At 34.6% G+C, this 19,293-nt stretch overlaps 1 protein-coding gene across 1 annotated transcript; it reads left to right on the forward strand.

Annotated features, from left to right (window-relative positions):
- The first annotated feature begins 2,274 nt into the window (after positions 1-2,274).
- LOC111516194 (CUE domain-containing protein 2) lies at positions 2,275-14,203 on the forward strand. The gene is made up of 5 exons (XM_023172369.2): positions 2,275-2,425; positions 2,565-2,745; positions 6,937-7,111; positions 8,525-8,675; positions 10,830-14,203. The coding sequence occupies exons 2-5, from the start codon at positions 2,574-2,576 to the stop codon at positions 11,190-11,192; spliced, it is 861 nt and encodes a 286-aa protein (XP_023028137.1). The 5' UTR covers positions 2,275-2,425; positions 2,565-2,573; the 3' UTR covers positions 11,193-14,203.
- Positions 14,204-19,293: the final 5,090 nt, after the last annotated feature.

The following is a 19,293-nucleotide window of genomic DNA, read 5'->3' on the forward strand; positions in this document are numbered from 1 at the left end:
AGTTGAGTCATCCTGAAATTGTGTATATAGCCATAATTTCTCATTCTGAACAACTATTCTGTCAAGGCCAACTTGTCTTTTTGAAAACTGAAAATATCCTTGAAATTATTTTTCGCCGAGCAAAACTCAATAAACACAATCTTAATTTTTTTTTCATTTTCAGTTCATCACATAGAGAAATATACATTTTGTCTCTCTCCTTACCAAATATTATACAAGCAAACAATAATAACCAACTACATGGATTTTTTCCAATATTCATAATTAAAATAAAAAAATCTAATGGAATGACACAGTATTATTAGTGTAGAAAGGAAGTAAATTGGTGGTTCTTTGTCGATAATAATCTTTATATCATTTGATATTTGTCGATAACGGGAATATGAAATATCTAACACTCAATTTTTTTCTCCTCAATAACGAGGTAATGATCAGTAGGAGATAGAAAGTAAGATTTACTGATTAGAAACATGCATATGTCTCAGTTTGGAAATCTTTTGATTTCCATGACAAAAAATTTGTCCGCTTTAATGTCATATGTTTTTTGTAGCTCCGGATATTTATTCCACTGTGTCGTGGTTTATACTGATCGATATAGTACTCTGTATATTGATGTTGTTCATATGATGTCGTCAAGCGATTTTCTACCAATTTTTCTCTATGAATTCAAATTGAAAATGCGTTGCGAAAAATTAATCAGACATTTGGCAATAATGGTGTTGATAAACGCATTGTTCGTCGTTGGTTTTGCAAAATTTCGTTCCGGAGATTTTATCCTAGAAGACGAGCCATAAAGTGGTCAACCTACAATAATTCAGGTCGAGGATTTGAGGAACCTGGTGGAAAGTGACCCACCAGAAAGGCTCAAAAAGTGGGAGCCCCACGATTTGAGTAATCGGCAAAAATTGTCACGTTTCAAAGTATGTTCTTCCTTGCTTTTGCCTAACCTAGACAATCCTTTTTAGATCGGATAGTCAGGTGTGATGAAAAGTGGATTAGTTATTATAAATGTTCGGGACAGTAATTGAACACTAATGAACCACCCAGATACTTCCTAAAGGCAAAAAACCACCAAGAAAATCGACGAAATGTATTGAAAATTACGTCAGCAGTGGCCGGCACAACATTTAGTCTGATGTTAATGACACATCAGAGCAAAACTTTCCTTTGTCATATCAAACCCTTCTCTGCCTCCACATCTCCTTATTCTTTGAGAGTGTTATGACGACTATGTCATGCCTATGTCATGTCAGGTTAACTTTTTTCGATAAAAATTTCCAAATAGCCAAAAATAAAGGTGTGTTACTCCTAGAAAATTTCATAATTTTTGACAAAGCTCGTATACAATTGAAAGAATTTGATAAAGATGCTTTCATTTCGGATTTTATTTCTCGTAGAACCTTTAATGAGGAATATAACAAAATTATTAATAACAAAGTTTTCCATATATGGTCCCAACCTATTGAGACATACCGTATACTATCCAGTTGAAAATATTGAAGTGGGTCTCATACATTTCTGACAGTGAAAGAAATATATCTGATATTTTTTTTCTTGAGAATATTGAAATTTCAATTCGACTTTGAATTTGAATGACAGTGTATTATATAAAAGTACTATATAAATATATTCAAAAAATACTTCACTTTTAGTTTTTAAAATTATAAATCAGCCTTTTACGTTTAATAATTTAGTCATGGGTTATATCACTTTTGTAGCTAAACTTATTTTTTTGATATTTAATCAAAACACCAGAATAAAATAAAGTTTTGAATGTCAACTTTCATTTACTAGGGTCACTGTACGAAGCAAGAACCAAGCACTGAGCGATATCCTGCTGATCACCCCCTAAAGCCGTCTCTGTATATTCATTTCCTAACAAAAGTGAGATATCCTTTCAACGTGTATAGTCAGTACAGTTCTTAAATTGAGTGACGAGTCTACCAATTGATCCGATGGATTCCCCTATTTGTCGATTCGAATAGTAAGCGAATTTCTATTGTTTGAAGCAATCCATCAGTAATTTTATGTTGAATTTAATAACTCGCCTATTGTTACGCTGTTGACTTACTCTTAAATCCTTTCGCAGTCGATGTAACAAAGTCATGATTCTAAAAAATTTTGAACTATTTTCAGAAACAGTGGTTTTATATTTCACATTACACTAGTTCTCTGTTCCTATTTCCTACTCTATTTTTTTACAATTCAATCATCCTTTTTACTTGTCTCACTCGGTAAGTGAAATGAATTCACTGGCAAATTTCATGCAAACGCTCCCTCTAGGAGATGAACTATTAACCAAAAATTAACTTTTGTTTTGTATTGATTGTTTTCGGCAATCTAGATTGGAAAAGTCTTTCTATTTGATTGAAATCAGAAAAAATTAATAAAAGCCCCTGTTTCAGTAATCATCTTTAATTTTCTGGTGAGTTTTAAGTTATGAAACCTCTGGTAAACAGAGTTTTAACAAAATATTCGATGTTAAAAAAAGAGGGACCTCCCTGGGTTGAAGGATTATTTTAGTATCATCCCGATGATTCCATTGTCTCAACATTGTTTTTCAGATTACTATCATGTCAAAGAAAAATATTGCTGAACAAGAGACCATAATAAAAGATTCCCTCTTCGATTTGGTCAAAACCAACATTCCTGATGCAGATCTGAACTTGATTGATGAAATTGTTCTGTCTTATGTTGTTGCTATTCTGGAAGATGTTGGATCCGATCCAGTATTCGATGTTGAAGGTGAGATAATAGAAAAGTGCATACTTCGTAAGGAAATTCATGGCGAACAACTAAAAAATTAACATTGCCATGTCAAGTGAATTTTGAAACCAAACATAATTATTATCTGTTGGAAGTATTATCTGTTACCCCCTGCTTTCACTCATTGTTCAATAATATTACTCACACTTGTGAAAAATGTGCATGAGGCAATTTTCCAAAATTACACCACAAGCAAGTGAATTCAAGGTTTGCAGGAAATATTTGTTATCAATTTCCCACCTTCACTATTTTGGATAGTTTTGAACCCATCACTCAACTTTTTATAGTTTTCAATTACTTGATATTGTTAAAGGTAGGTACATCTGTGTGGTCACAATGACTGTTGAAGTTTTTGACATTCGTATGACATAAATCATTCATGCAAGTTTTAAACTGAAAGCCAGTTATTAACTTTTCCGATAGTATATAAAAAGTAGTGAATTTCCAAAAATCTTTCTGAAATAACTACTTCTTCCTACAACCAGTGAATTGTACTTTTAATCATTTTTTCTTCAATAATTTGCTCTACAAAAGTACATTGTTACACAATTACCCATTAAAAAGTGTTTTTATTCTCAATATGATCCCAGTGTTTCATGTGAAAACATAATTTTCCTTGTCGCGAGGAAATGAAATAGTAAACACAGTTCGACAAGAACTGTGGGTTGAATTTTTGTGAAGGATTTTCTAAAATTAAAGTAATGAAATATACCTATTTCAACAGAGATTGATTAAACGTTTGTACAAAATAAAAAAGGGATGTTTTCCTTATTTCACATATCAGTGTCAAAGTCTGGTAACTACTAACAAAATCCTTTCTGTGATATCGATTTAATAACTATTCTCATCGTCTTCAAACTGAATAACCGTAATGATGAAAATTAAGTATTTTGTTTGAGATCCAATGAAAATTGATCTCTACAATTTTGTCAGTTCGTGAACGCTGTCTGTTGAAAAAATGAAGTGAGATTTCATTTTTCCCATAAAAAATTCATTTATTCATCAATTTCTATTTTGTCCCCTTCGGCGTAGTCCCCGTCAGATGTAATACACTTGTGCCAGTGGTTTTTTTCAATCCTTGAAGAAGTTCTGCTATGCACTTTTTGAATTTTGTCACCTCAATTGTCGTAAAACGCCATCCTTTCGTGGGTCTCTTCAATCTTGGGAACAGTAAAAAGTCGCAGAGGGCCAAATCTGGTAAATACGGTGGCTGAGGCATGATTACGGTGTTGTTTTTGGTTTTACAATTTCCTTCACTTTCATCGGTTGTTGATGTGTCCAGGGCAAGCGTCATCATTCACATCTTCTCGACCTTCTGTGAAAAGCTTGAACCACTTGTAAACATTTTTCTGACTCAGAGTACAATCACCATATGCCACTGTCAACATTTCAAGTGTTTTTGAGAACTCAATTCCATTTTTCTCACAAAATTTGATGCGAATTATTATATTCATTTGTTTCAACAAAGAAAATCTTCATCTAATCTTAATGGCTGCCACAGACAAAGTAAACAACAAAGATTACAACAACTACTTCTAGATATGAAACAGTATACCTGGTTGGGCCGAATCCTAATGCGCCACAGTGGTTGTCTATGATAGATGAAAAAGGGAACTGTTTCATCGATAGTGAAATTTGGGGGTAAATTTTTAATTTTCGACAAGATCTATAACAAGTTATATAACGTTTACTAAAACAATAGGGTTGAAATTGGATTGATAGAAATTGTTTGTCAGGAAGGCAAGTAATAGCAAATCTACTGAAATATTTTTTTTTTCTATGGATGCTATACGATGTGCTACTTCTCTCATCGCTTTCATATCTTCAAAACGAAATATTTCTCACGCAGTGAGAAATATCTGCCATTACAGTGAGAAATAATTTCTTACTGTTATCACGATAACCCAAGTCACTCATGAATTGTTACATGTCAGATTGATATGACATGTTCTCCATGTTGACAACAATACGCCGACGATTCGCGTGCAATATCCAAGTATCCCATTGTCGGCGTTTCCATAACAACAAAACCGAAGCACTGCATAATTATTGCTGTCAGCTTACCCAACTAAGATAGTTTTATTGTTGATTGTTATAGTGTAAACAGTTCAGATTTATTAAATATTAAATACAATGGAATACAAAGATTTAGAGTTGGAAAATACACCTCCAGAAATTGTTCAGAAATCAATAGATGTTTGCAATAATTTGCTACTAAGCACATCAAGAGAAAAATATGAAATCCATTACAGAAACTTTATAGATTGGAAAATGAAAGCCAAGGTAAATTCTCGTTCCGAAAATACCTTGTTAGTTTATTTTGAAGAGTTGTCAAGAAGATTGAAATCATCAACATTATGGTCTCAGCACTCGATTCTGAGGAGTACCTTAATTATTAAAAACTGTGTTGATATATCAAAATACGTAAAACTACGTGCATTTTTAAAACGCAAATCTGAAAAATATGCTCCAAAACAGTCAAAAACATTAACTTCTGAAGAAATTCAATAATTTTTAAAAGATGCACCTGATGAAAAGTATTTGCTAATAAAGGTATGAATTGAAATTTTTAAATTGTTATCGAAAAATGAATGTTTGGTTTTGATTTCAGGCTGCTTTAGCTATTGGCCTTACAGGGGCATGCCCTTGTGATGAACTTCGAAAATTAAAAAATGATGACATGGAAGATCCTAATTCAGCTCTTTCATTAAAATTACCCGATACTAAAACCAAGGTTCCTAGAAATTTCAGAGTCACAGGAGAATTCTACCAAAATTACAAAAAATATGTGAAGCTTTGACCATGCACAAATGAAACACTTTTTTTTTAATTACAAAAATAGCAAATGTACGAAACAGCCTGTGGAGATGAATAAATTTGGCACCATGGCGAAAGAAATATCGAAATTTTTGCAATTACCGAACCCTGAATTATATACCGGCCACTGTTTCTAAAGGTCATCTGCGACTATTTTAGTTAATGCAGGGCAGATCTTTTAACTTTTAAAACGCCATGGGGGTTGGAAATTCAGCAATGTTGCTGAATCTTATATCTACAACTCCATAGCTAACAAAATGAAAATTTCAAAAAGTATAGCAGAATCCATTCAGCCTCCAGCACCATTAGAACCTGGACACAACGATGCTGTGGAAGCTCAGAACGTTTCCCCATCAACTTCAACTTCGACCGGAGCTAATATTTCAATTACCAAAAACATGTTGAAACAAAACGACCTACCAGGAATTACTTTACAAAATTGTTCAAATATAACTGTTAATTACTATTTTAAATAAAATATAAAAATGAGTTAATGACATACAAGTATTATTAAATATGTATTTTAATTTTCAATACTTGAAAATAACGCAACCATATAAAGAGTACAGTGTACAGTGCGTGAGAAATATGTCGTTTTTCTCACTTGTTGTACGATATACTATTTATTATGTGGTTTTGTCACTTACAATGCTCATGCTAAGTCAATTTTTTGTGATATCAGATGTCAAAATTTGTTACTCCCTTAGTAAGAATAATGATCTTGACTGAACGTGAAAAAATATTATTTTCATTGAAAGGTACATACATAAAAACCAAAAACTTGGCTTTTGCTGAAAAATAGCGCCTTTTAACACAATAAAGGTCAATAAACAAAACAAAATGATCAGAAAACTAATTTCACTGGCGACACAACACGTGGATTCTAATGTAAATCAATGTCAATTACCAAAACAAATTGTTTCTATTGTGCCAACTGCCATTATAGTAGAGCGCTCAGGTGGATGTCTGTGGAACTGAACAATAAAGGCGGGAAACTGTCAAGATACTTATCTAAACGTAGTTGTTGTAATATGTGATAAACAATGAATACAGCTGATTTTTTTAGCAGTTTAGGGGCATGTATACCAAATTAATTTAAAAAAATGACAATGGGACTTCTCAAACCCCAAAAAGTTCTCGTTACTTTCTGAACATACCCTGTATATCATTTATGCAGTATGCCCATCTGGGGTATTCCCATCTAACATATAATTAATGGAACGAGGCCAGTCATCATTTGCAAACTATTTACCCTCAATGGTGAAAGTGCGTGCAATATAGAGATTGAAAAAATTCTATTTTCATAAATGTCATGCGTTTTCAGAGTTAATTTCGCAATGTATATTTTTCAAGGATTTTGTGAGATGATGTCCGCCTATTTTCCTGAATTTGAATGCATAAATCACGCCACCGTTTGTCAGTGGATGTTTCAATTAGAAGCGAAGCTACATGAATCGGAACAGGCAGAAGATAAGAGTTCTACTCTGGACATATCTCTCCCTGAAATTGTTCCCAAAACTAAACCAAGGTGAGTTCTTATGAAAATACGTACCTCCCAGAATATTTTATGGAAAGAAAAATTGCTCAAAATGTATAAAAATATATGAGTTGGTGTATTTATTTTTGACGAGAAACATTCCATTTTTATATATCTATTAAAAACCAGAATTAAAACACTATCCCTTGGCTGTCCTTGTTCATCTTTCATTGCCTGAATCACTGTGCATGCTGTGTTTGGAGAGTGCATTGGCTTGGGATGTGGGGATTGAGCAAACGGCCATCGGATTCCTGCTTCCACGTAGCCCCGCTGGATACGGGAATGACAGAATCACTTGTGGATCTGTTATTCTCTAACTGAATGGCATCCCAACGATGGCCTAACCCTAAGGTGTGTGTATCCGTGCCGAGAGGATGAATGACACTGAGCCTATCAGCTGTCTCTATGGAACCTTCCAGATACCGGGCGCTTTATCGTCGTAGCATCGCCTTGTCACAGTAATGCGGGGCTCTGCCGTAATTAACCTTCTTTCTCTAGCTACTCGTGGGACTTTTATAGACAGAGTAAACTTGAAAATTCTTTCTGATGCTGTGTCTATAGAGGAGATGGATGTCCAGCTTACGACTCCAACTGACCTCCCTGTAAACTAGATCAGGAGCGAGTCTACAGAGGAGATGGAAGTCGAGTTTACGACTCCAACTGATCTTCCTGTAAAATTCAATTCAGGAGCGAGTCTACAGAGGAGATGGATGTCGAGTTTACGACTCCAGCTGACCTCCCTGTACATTTAGGTCAGGAGCGAGTCTACAGAGGAGATGCATATCGAGCTTACGACTCCAACTGACCTCCCTGTACATTTAGTTCAGGAGCGAGAGCTTCTCAACTCTCCAACTCCTAATCCAATAACTGAACCTAAAAAAAAGGTTTGGTGGTGCAACCAGGAAACGGCTGAGTCGTCTCTTCAAGAGCAGGGTACCTTATGAAACCGCCTTGTGAGTGTGAATAGGTGTGAGCCACAATAAACTTTTGCGGGTTGCGGTGGAGGGTCGAATAGACCCGCTCACTTTGGATCTAACGTAACCTAACCTAGCATCATCAGGAAATGGCTAAAACCGATACTTAATTCAGTTATATTCGGTAATGAGGTTCCATCAATGACGTTTCGTCCAAATGAATAAAAGATACTGTAACTCAGCTGAAATATTTAGTTTTGGCCACCTCCTGATGATGCTAACTTAGTTAGCAAAGAGTGTTTTGGGCGACAGTGCTTTAGTTCTGGTGTGGTTTGAATTATATCAAGGAGGTTACCTACAGCGCTATCTGCCCGCGAATAGATCAAGCAATAATGTCGATAATTCTGTCAAATACAGATCCTGAGCTTGAGAGTTACAAGCAAACAAACATACATACATACAAGATTTTCATACATTTTTCATTCTTAAGGTCCCATAACAATTCGGAGAGTGATGTTCCAAAACGAACTCATAAGCTGTCAGAAATGAGTGATGGAGGTTCCACCGACAGCTCATGTTGCGATTTTCCAGATGAAATGGATATTTTGCAGGAAATGTTCCCGTCAGTGTGTACCATTGAGGTGAGAGAAAAATTCATTCCGCCATTTTCAGCTGGTTGTTACACAGGGTGTTTATTGAACATGCGGCAAAAATTTAATGGGGTTTTAACTTGTATTATTGTAAGGATATTTTATTCTTTGATGATTTTTGATAGGGCGTTTTGTTTCGAAGATACAGAGTGAAAATTTTGACCAAAAATTACATGTAATGTTTTCTAATCTACGAGAACTGTTGAAAGTGACTAACCCCCCGCTCGGGGGGTTAATGACTTTAGGTGTCCCATGGGAAATAATCCAGGGGGTTCACGTCCGGTGATCGAGCAGGCTATAAGTGAGGTCCACCTCGACCAATCCAGCGATCTCCGTATGTTACTGTTTGAAAACTCTCGAGACAAAATGCTAAAATGCGCTGGTGCACCATCGTGCGTAAACCATATTGCATTTCTTGTAACCAATGGTACATCCTCCAGAAACCGAGGTAGCGTTCGTTCCAAAAAGTTGCGGTATACCTCGCCGGTAAGTCTTCCTGACAGAAATACCGGTCCAATTAGGAAGTGACCTACAATTTCCACCCAAACGTTTAGCGAGAACTGATGATGAAGCGATCTTTAAGATGTGATGTGCTAAAAAAAGAGGCTTACAGGAATCTTGCACTCTAGCTCTGGTAATGAATCTCACTGCTCTTTTTTGTATTGTGAAAAGTTGACTCAATAAGTTTTGACAGCTGCTCCACCTGAAACAAATTCCATACCGCCAGTGGGACTCGAAAAGTGCAAAGTATGCTTTTCTAGCAGAGAGATAGTCCAAAGACTTAGCAATAGACCTTATCGCATAACAACTTGAGGATAATTTTTTGCATAGTATACTAATATGCGTTCCAAATTTTAATTTGTTGCCCATGTTGAGGCCTAAAAATTTGTTCTCTAGTTTATGATCAATGATGTGTTCTTCAAGAATTATATGATCCAGGTTACATTTAAAGGACATTGTATTAGTCTTTGATGTATTGAAAGATAATAAATTGGCATCACATCATTGTTTAACCTTGCCTGTATCTTGCTCTACCCTAATTTTTAGTGCATCAGTGCTTCTTCCATGTCAAAGTATAGACGTGTCATCAGCAAAACTTGTGAATTTGCCTTCAATCGATATATATGCCAGATCATTTATATATAATAAAAACAGCAAAGGCCCGAGGACAGATCCCTGAGGTACTCCGCATTTAATGCTCATTTTATCTGATGAACTTTTGAAATTCACTACTTGAACACGATCTGATAGATATGACTCAAACCACAGCAAGATGTTTCCTCTAAATCCGTAGATGCAACAAATAGTCTCTAAGAATGTTCCAAATCGTCCCGTTACTTACAAAGTATTTGCAATTTTTTGAGGATCTTCTTCTATCATGGCCAGCATATTCTCTTCTACTTCTACCGTTCTTACTGTCATTGATGTATACTTTGGAAGGTTTTTCTATTAGGCACATTACGATTAAAAAATCGTTCACTGTACAACCGCTTACCTTCCAATGAATTGCCATCAGCAAGTCCATAAATGAAATGCATGTCAGCCATTTCTGCGTTACTATAGCCATTCATGATAGATTCAACAATTTTGGTCTTTCAGTAAACAACCAAAATTCTTGAATCTATTCATTTCTAAACATTCTTTTCCAAATGTAACTCATCATAATCGTGGTTGAACTCATGTCCTTCTGCCAAAAGATAGTTTGAAAATGTGGAATTGAGCTTCCCATTCAAGAAACTAGTTGTATGTTCTTCAATTCTTTGGGAAAATTTTCTCCCCGTTTGGCCAATATATAGTTTCGGGCAAGAACCACAAGTCATCTTATGTACTCCTGATCTACCCAACACTGAAGTTTTGTCTTTAATGTTTTTAATATATTTTAAGTTATCTTAGCTTCATTGAATATTGTCGTACTTGACTTTATTGTTGCCTATACATTAGTGACAATGTGAATGTATCCACCAGATTGGTAACAACACTTTGTCAATGATACTTGTATGATTTTTGAGATAATTAAATACATTTGATTGATTTGCTGACAATTGAGTTTTTTGTGGAAGTTTGTAATGAGTACATCTGGATAAAAATAGCGAGGATTTGAATCAATTTCTAAATGAATCATGATACAAAATTATGCATTTATAGGTGAAACACTGCCTCGCCATAGCAGCTGGAGACATTGAACGTGCCACTCAAATACTCATCGATCGCCAAGAGAGTGGCCAATGCTTGGCTCAGAACAATTCTCTAACCATTCAAGTGAGTAAAAAAACAATCGACGATTCCGAACTCAAACATCGTATCATAGAAAGATACTCTTACGTCGACAAAGACGCCTTCAATAAGGAGCATCGACCTGTCGCTCCGAAAGTCGAACCTAAAAAGATGGTTCGCTATCGAGACAACAAAATAGTGAGTCTCAAGGGGGAGAGGTTCACAGAGGTTAAGAAAGGAGAGGATGTCGACGATATTTCGTTAAAGAAAAACAAGAAAGGCCATACTCCGTAACCCAATGGTCGAGAAACTCTTGACAGGAAGTCCGAGGTAGGGTTTTTCGACGGTTTTAATTTTTTTATTTTACTCGACTACTTAACTACTTTTTATTTTTATGTTATGTTAGTTCCTTTTGTTCGAATATTTTATTTATATGTAATGGTTGTGTTTCCTCGTAGAAATCATTTATCGAAATACTCGAAAGCTGGATTGTTGAGTATTATTTTTTGTTGCATCAAAGTCGTATTGAATGTACGAAAGTATTTGTTAGATAGATGTAATGTAGCTAACTCAGAACACAAGGTGTTGATTAGTGATTCAATGTTGAGGTATAGATCTGCGTTAAAATTATATATAATTCTCATCAGTTTTAACTAGCTATAAGGAGCAAGTGTTAAGCTGGAGTGTTGGCCTTGAACAACCAAAAAAAATGTAACTCCACACTCTTCATGACTACTTCAGTACTGCGTTTTTAAAGATTAGTAACATTGTTGCTGTGATATTGATACTATTTTACTGTGAAATGATTTATTTTCAGGTGTGGTGAATAAAAATTTGGTAGAAGGCTTTTCAAACTGTGGTTTCAGGTTTTCAGACAGTCGTTTGTTAAAATTTCTTCCTGACGTTTCACTGGCGTGGGTGGCTGGTATCTCAGAGGTATGTGTTACCGCTTCTTAGGTTAAAATTCACAGTGTATGAGTGGCCGGAGAAGAGGGAAGGCCTGACCAATCACGATCATATAATAGTTATTAATGAATATTATTCTATTGTGTATTCACCTATACCTCCGCCTCCGTTGAATTTTACTTTAGCGGAAGTCATCTTTTACATTTCCGCCTCTCAGCTTCCCTACACAACGGGATCTGTCGGAAAACGACTATTTGTTTGGCAGATACCACGACGGAGATTGGGCAGATAAAGTTCTTGCACACAACTTCGGAAAATAATCGAGTATCCACCTACAGACTAGTTCAAAGATGTCTTATGACATCTAGAAAGAGAGTGGACACATTTTACCCAGTCATTACCTTTCTGGAATAATATTGACATTTTGTCAGTACAATTACAATAACGTTTACCGTTTGTCATCAATCGAAGATGATTGTCGATACTAGCAATTGAAACGTCATGAAGTAACTTGGTTTGAAATCTGTTTTTTTTTTGTTTTCATTTTATTGTTTTTCAATTTTTTGATTACTTTCAACTTCTTTTTCTGACTTATGTCTTATTTTTATTTTCATTCTTTTTTATTTCTTTTTACTCTGTGGTCTTTGTCAGCTTTTATCTTAATTATTTTATTCCTTGTATTCTCATTTCACGTATTATTGCTTAATATAATTGATATTCCAGCAATTCATTTCAATTTTATTTGTTCTTTTGAATTCTTCAGAATCATATTACACAATGGAAGTGAAAACTAGTAAAATAACGTTTACAGTGAAAGAGTAATTGCTACTGTTTTCAATGTATACATGTATTTTTCCAATTTATCCATCTTTCACCACATTAAATAAACATACAAAAGCGGAACTTGTTGAACACATACAAATATTGTTATTATTATTATTATTAGAAGATGAAATTCCAACTGAAGGAACTATATTTATATTACCATGATCAGTTTTCCACCTAGAAAATAATAGTATTTCCAGATTACTTCGAAACTTGTGAGAAAACAATAAGTACTGCTAATTTTATGTCCCTCTATGCAAGTAGCATATCAGTCTCTCCCGTACTGTGAATTTCCCCAACCTTATGGATCTATTAAATGTAGTTAATTCATTAAACGTCCGATTATAAAAAAAATGTGATAAGTTCGAGGTCTACACATCTTCGCTTGACAACTTGCTCCAGTTTTATGTACACCTTCATTAGTATTACTATGTTAAGTATTAAGCTAGTCAAATATTAAAAATGTTTTGAGGCATTTTTGTCCTTTATTGTGAGGTTTTAATTGGAAGTTATTGATGAAAATCAAGGTGATGGTCATTTTTTCGACTAATTTCTATGAGTGCCCCATTGTCGAAGGTAACATATATTTGTGTTACAGATATGAACCGATAGTGATGGAGTAAGCGGAAGCTTCTCATACAAGGTGTACAAATTGAGTAGCGAGAAAAATTCTTTGAAATATTATTTGAATAAAAGTTTATAAATGTCGATAATAACTCGTGTATCTCCCCAAACGTTTTTAAAACTTCTTCGTTAATTGACTGTCAGACCTTGAGACACAAACCGTTTTGGACAATACCTTCTGTTTGAACACAGAAGTCTTCTCACTTGTTACGGCGCATTCTACAAAATGAGTTATCCATCTTGTATCGTCTGCCTAAGTTTTTCCAAAATTTCCGTTGCATTATTTCACAATATAATGCTAAGAATAATCAAAAGCCTCGTGTTTTTCACATGTCTACTTCCTGCCTTTCTAAGGCTTACATTTTCTATGTTGCAAGATGTAATAATTAGACTCGTTACTTGATTTGCACAGCTTATGATCAGTTTTTTGTCAAGGAAATGTTGTTGTTCTGTGCCATTATTGCCTCTTCATATTGAAGTTGGCCCATTTTTTATTAGAAAAACGTGACTTCCATCTGATAATTTTCAATTACTTCGAAGTACTGCCTTTTCGAATATTCATTTAAGAATACCTGTGATTTTTCTCTCTTAAATTGAAGCCTTGGTATACCGATATGTTTCTCTTATTGAACATTTATCCTGCATTCAATATTTTGAGCACTTGAAAATTTTGTAGAAAATTTCATTTCCTACATGTGGAGAATTCATATAGGCAACTATTATAACTCCGTGAAGTGAACAATCAGTGTTGAATGCATATTGATATTGTCGATAAGATTTAAGATTTCTCAATTGTCCCAAATAGAAATTTTATTTATCTGATTACAAAATAATTTAGAACTGACTGCTGTTGATATTTTGTATTATAATTATTTTCTTTAAAGCACATGTTATCACTTAGTGTATTTTTTTACTTTGCCAGTGTGAAAGAAATAAATTTTTTCAACTTCCATCTTTCATTTCATTTGCTATTTGATACATCTCCAAGGGTTTGCAGGAGTCTCGATTTTTGGCATCACACATACATCGTTTAAGCTCTTTTCTGTATAATGAAAACAGTCTGCAATTGAGCTTTGCACAGAAAGGAATTCCATAATTTGAAGGAGAATCAATGAGTTAGAAATAATTCAATTCAGCGGCAGACAAACCAAGTTCCTTATAAGTTATTCTCACTGTTGCTACCTTTTTATTGAGGGTTAGATTGCGATTGGCGAATCCTTAAAAAATTTAGAACTATACTAAAACCAATAATGATTGAGAGTAGAAGTAAGCCCAGTTGACAGCAAATCGGGGGCGTGCTTATTAATTTTCGAGAGGGTTAAGAACTTTTTTTCACTATTGGGTTTCAGCAATTGATAAGTGAACTCTTTATAACTATTCTCAAGCTTTCGAATAACTTAAACTCATCTTCAGGGGTACTAGAAAATACAAATTACAAATTTTTGATAATAGAATATAATATAAATGTAAATGTACAAATTTTCGTCTAATCTTCAACCTCAGATTCGTCACTGTTGCTACCGCTATCATCAAAGTGAATTATAATTGGTTCAATATTGTGTTCAATACGGTTGTCTACGTCCCACATTTTTTGCTCTTCTTTAAAAACATGCTGCATGCATTTCTTCCAGTCTTCTGCAGAAACAGTTCGAATAGCTTCTTGTAGGTGATGTTGCACGTCCACTAATTTAAATGTTCTGTTTTTTCGTGCCACATATCCTTTTACTTGCGCCCAGATTAATTCTATTGGGTTTAATTCGCAGTGGTATGGTGGTAACCTTAAAACTGTAATTCCACGACTTAACGCCATTTCATCCACTGCGAATTTTTTATATTTGTCTGTGTGTAATTTTATTAGCTGAAGTAGTTCTGCCTTTAAACTATCTTTGTTATATTGGATGTTCTTATTAATTAACAATTCTTGAATTGCTGCTTTTTTCCATGATTGTTTCGGTAATAGTTCTAAATGTCGACTATGGTATCGGGCATTGTCCATGACGATGACAGACCCAGGTTCCACAAGTTGAATGATGCCTTCAAACCATTTTTCAAACACCTCCGCTTTCATCTCTTCATGATAGTCGTCTGTTTTCTTAGATTTAAATATTAATTCACCATTTGGTAAAAATCCACTGTCGCTTCCTATATGCGTAACTATCAGACGACTACCTTTTCCAGATGGCTGTTTTAACCCAACTGACAAACCTTCAATAAAGGCTTGTCGTGCACTTGTTTCTTATCTTCATTAATTATATATTAACGATAGGCTAATAATGTATGCAGACGATTCCTGGGTAGTGATTGCGGCACAGACTCTTGAGGAATTGCATCAAAAAACAAAATGTGTAGTCAACACGTTTCTGAACTGGTGTAATGAAAATTCAATTAAATTAAATCTTGATAAAATCCAAATCTTGATAAGACAACATATATGAACTTTAGATACAGAAGGAATACTATACGTGTATTTGGGTGTTCATTTGGATGTGTTTGTGAGTTGGGACAAACACATAAATCATATCAGTAAGAACCTTAGCTCAGTATTTTATGTCATTGTACAATTGAAGAAAACATTGAATTTGAGTACTCTCATTTGTGTATACTATTCTTTAGTTTATAATCATCTATCATACAATGTCTATGGGGTAACCCTGTTATCCCGCGGAAAGTATTTATTAAACAGAAAAGAATCATGAGACTTATCTTTAATATCCCACATGGTGACACCTGCAGGCATGCCTTTAAAAAAATTATATCCTCACCCTACCATCTATCCTCATAATTAAAGCTCTACTTTATGTCATAGATATTTTACCAGGAATGCTCATGATTTTGATATTAGACACAACATTAAGCCATGCATGTCTCAGTGAAAGCCAAATTAAGGTGAAACCTCGAAAGGCTCATTAAATGAATTATGGTTCCTTAGTTCGTACCCACATTTACTTGGATAACTGTGGTAATTCTAGAGCTAATACATGCAATCTATCATACTGAAATATCCCCGAACTATTTGGAAATTAATATTTACAATCATCTATCTCGAGAAATCAGAGAAATGAATCTAACCAAGTTCAAATCGACAATAAAGCGCTCATTGATTCGAGGAGGTTATTATAATCTAACTCAGTACTATGAATCTAGCTTGCTATGACAGCATAGTGTATGAAACTTTAGTGTGTATACCCCCAAATTGTCATTCTTTTTCATCTTATGTGTAAATTTCAAATTTAAATATTGTCTTTGTTTATGGTGCATACTATGATCAACTTTTAAAACTGACAATCGGAAGGCCGTGGGTTCGATTCCTGCCTCGACCAGATTGCTCGAGAGAATTTATCTGGTTGAAGCTGGGATGATTCTGCAACCGTGTTAAGAATCACACGTTAAAAGGTAAGACCTCGTTAGTCCTTAGCTCGCACAAGTTTTTCAACTTCTGAGAGTTGTCGTTCGTATGGGGGCGACATCTGATTAACAGAAAAACAGATTTTAAACAGATATCCATCTACGGATGGCTGCTATATGATAATACGAATAAATATATTATTATTATTTTGGTATGCTGTCTTGTGGAGTTTTATTACACCATAATATTGTGGTATCATCGGCGAATAGGGTAAATTTTCCTTCTATATCGATAGATGTAGAATCGTTAATGTATAACAAGAAAAGTATCGGTCCCAGTATTGAACTTTGTGGTACACCATCCTTCATTTCGTCTTCTGATGAGGATGGTAGGTTTTTACAATCTGACTTCTTCCTGCGAGGTAATTCTCAAACCATTTATGAGTAATTCCACGGATGCCACAGTGATAGTCCTACAAAATATCATCAACAATAAATAGCATCTTCAGAACCTATGGACAACAAAATTTGCTTTTCATTATCATTTCTCTTGAAAATTCATATATTTTTGCCACTCTATATATTCAACAAAATTTTTACTAGTAATACCTACCTATTACTATATGCCATTTTGATACTTCCAGCTTTGATTTTTAATTTTAGCTTTGATATTTTTGGCACTGTAACCATGTCAAGATGATTTTCATTCCTTTTAGGGAAAACATTTCTGATACTTCGTTTTATATTTTACTTTGATTTATTGTAATTCTTTGCTCTTTTGCCTACTTGGTCATATCTTTATACTACGACTTGATTCAGCAATCATAGCATATCCTGTTCTAAAATTGGAATATTGTGGTACAGTATGAAAAGGACAAGAATCCAGATGATTACAAATACAAAGTTGCCTCAGTAATGATTACAACAAATACATGATTATGAAAAAGTTTGAATAGTTTCAATTCAAAATGAAAAAGAGTAGGCGGGGAGTGGATTGTGATAGGCAACCCTTTGTTGCCAACCTTGTTGAAAGAGTTGCATAACTCTAGCAGATATTGATAGTTTGTGAACTTTTTTCAGAACGTTAAAAAAAGTCTGAACGTTGTTTGGATAATGAAAACCTCGTTTGGCAATACTTCAAAGAACTCTACCGAGAAATGAAAGAGGAAGTAAACCTTGAAGGTTAAAGTGAAATGCCATTAATGAATTCTCCAGCAACACCGAGTCAACTGAATACTAATAGTGATTATTTGCAAAGTAAATATTGCACAAGCTGTTTATGGCTAGTATTACCCTTATTTGTATTCCCACTACATGGTAATGTGGATATAATCTACTGGATTCATCAATGGCAAACAATGCATTATTATCTAATGCCAATTTCACATTTTTTATAATTTATTCTACATGAACCAGGTTTTTAACACGAGTATGTTTTGAAATGGCGAACTTCAAGAGAAGAATAATGGTCGTATACAGGATGCGATACCGAAAACGAAACAGATCGAATATCTTGAAGACACATTTGTTGAGGAAAATGCAAAACAGGTTTTTGATTCAAGTGACACACTTTTATATAATTTTCTATGGAAATCATCCATGTGACACTAAGCAACTTTTCGTTTTGGCGTCCTTTTGCGTTCATACTTCAATTCTTTTGAAATTTGATTTGAGCGAGCCATAAAAAGATAACAAAAATTGAAAAAGATGAGGAAAAAAGGTAAAAGATTTATAACTGAGGTCCTCTACGACGTTTCGACTTTTAGTGATGACAGTGAGCAAAACCTTGACTTTTGATCGACTTTGGCATGCTTTTCATCGTCTTGTCTCTCCTGGGATTATCCAGTGGGACGATTGGACTTTGGTTTCGATGTCATAACCATACGTTCATGATAAGTCACCAGATATGATCCTTTTAAGCAAATTTGGATGGCCGTTGACGTCAATAAACAATTCCTGAGCGATGCTCATACGAAGGTTTTTTTGTTCAAAAGTCAGCAACACGCTGCCACACGCTTCATGTCCGAAAGTTCCGAAAAAATTACATAGCATGAGCATTTCTAGACGGCATTTGAGCAAAAAGTGAATAAAACAAAAACGAAGATTTTTTAAATCCTCCATTTCACTTTATTTTTATCTTATCGGCGTTCCAAAATTCGACAGTGTATACAAAAGCTGTTCGTCTTATAAGTAGGTATTTGTAGAGTTGGGAGGGTGAGACTCACAGCACTTAGGCCATATATGACCAGAGTTGGGTCGGATACAGGAAAAAAGGATCCGAATACCGGATACGGATACTTTCAATGTATCCGGATACTTTGTAAAAAAATACGGATACTTTCACCTAAAAATGTACTCGGATACAAGTACCTATTATTATTAAGTAATTATACCTAGGCTTTACGAGCAATTCAATCCTTTCAGCAACTTCTCAAATTAAAGAAGACTTAACATCTTTATACAATATCTCAACAGCACATAATCTCACATTTAAACTTTCGAAATCAGTAGCTATGCTTCTCGGAACGAAATCAAAACGTGAACAGCTAACACAAAATTTTTCAAATCAGGTTAGCAGGTATGCCGTTAACCTTTGTAAGTGAAATCAAAAACCTAGGTATTTGGTTTGATGTTGACCTAAGATTCACCAAGCGCGTCAGCTATCTCTGCCAGATCTCGTTCAATATTCTGAGAC

The sequence above is a fragment of the Leptinotarsa decemlineata genome, unplaced genomic scaffold (assembly GCF_025532065.1).
Source record: "Leptinotarsa decemlineata unplaced genomic scaffold, Ldec_3_MD MMD2_P_RNA_scaffold_1, whole genome shotgun sequence".
In the NCBI taxonomy this organism is placed as follows: domain Eukaryota; kingdom Metazoa; phylum Arthropoda; class Insecta; order Coleoptera; family Chrysomelidae; genus Leptinotarsa; species Leptinotarsa decemlineata.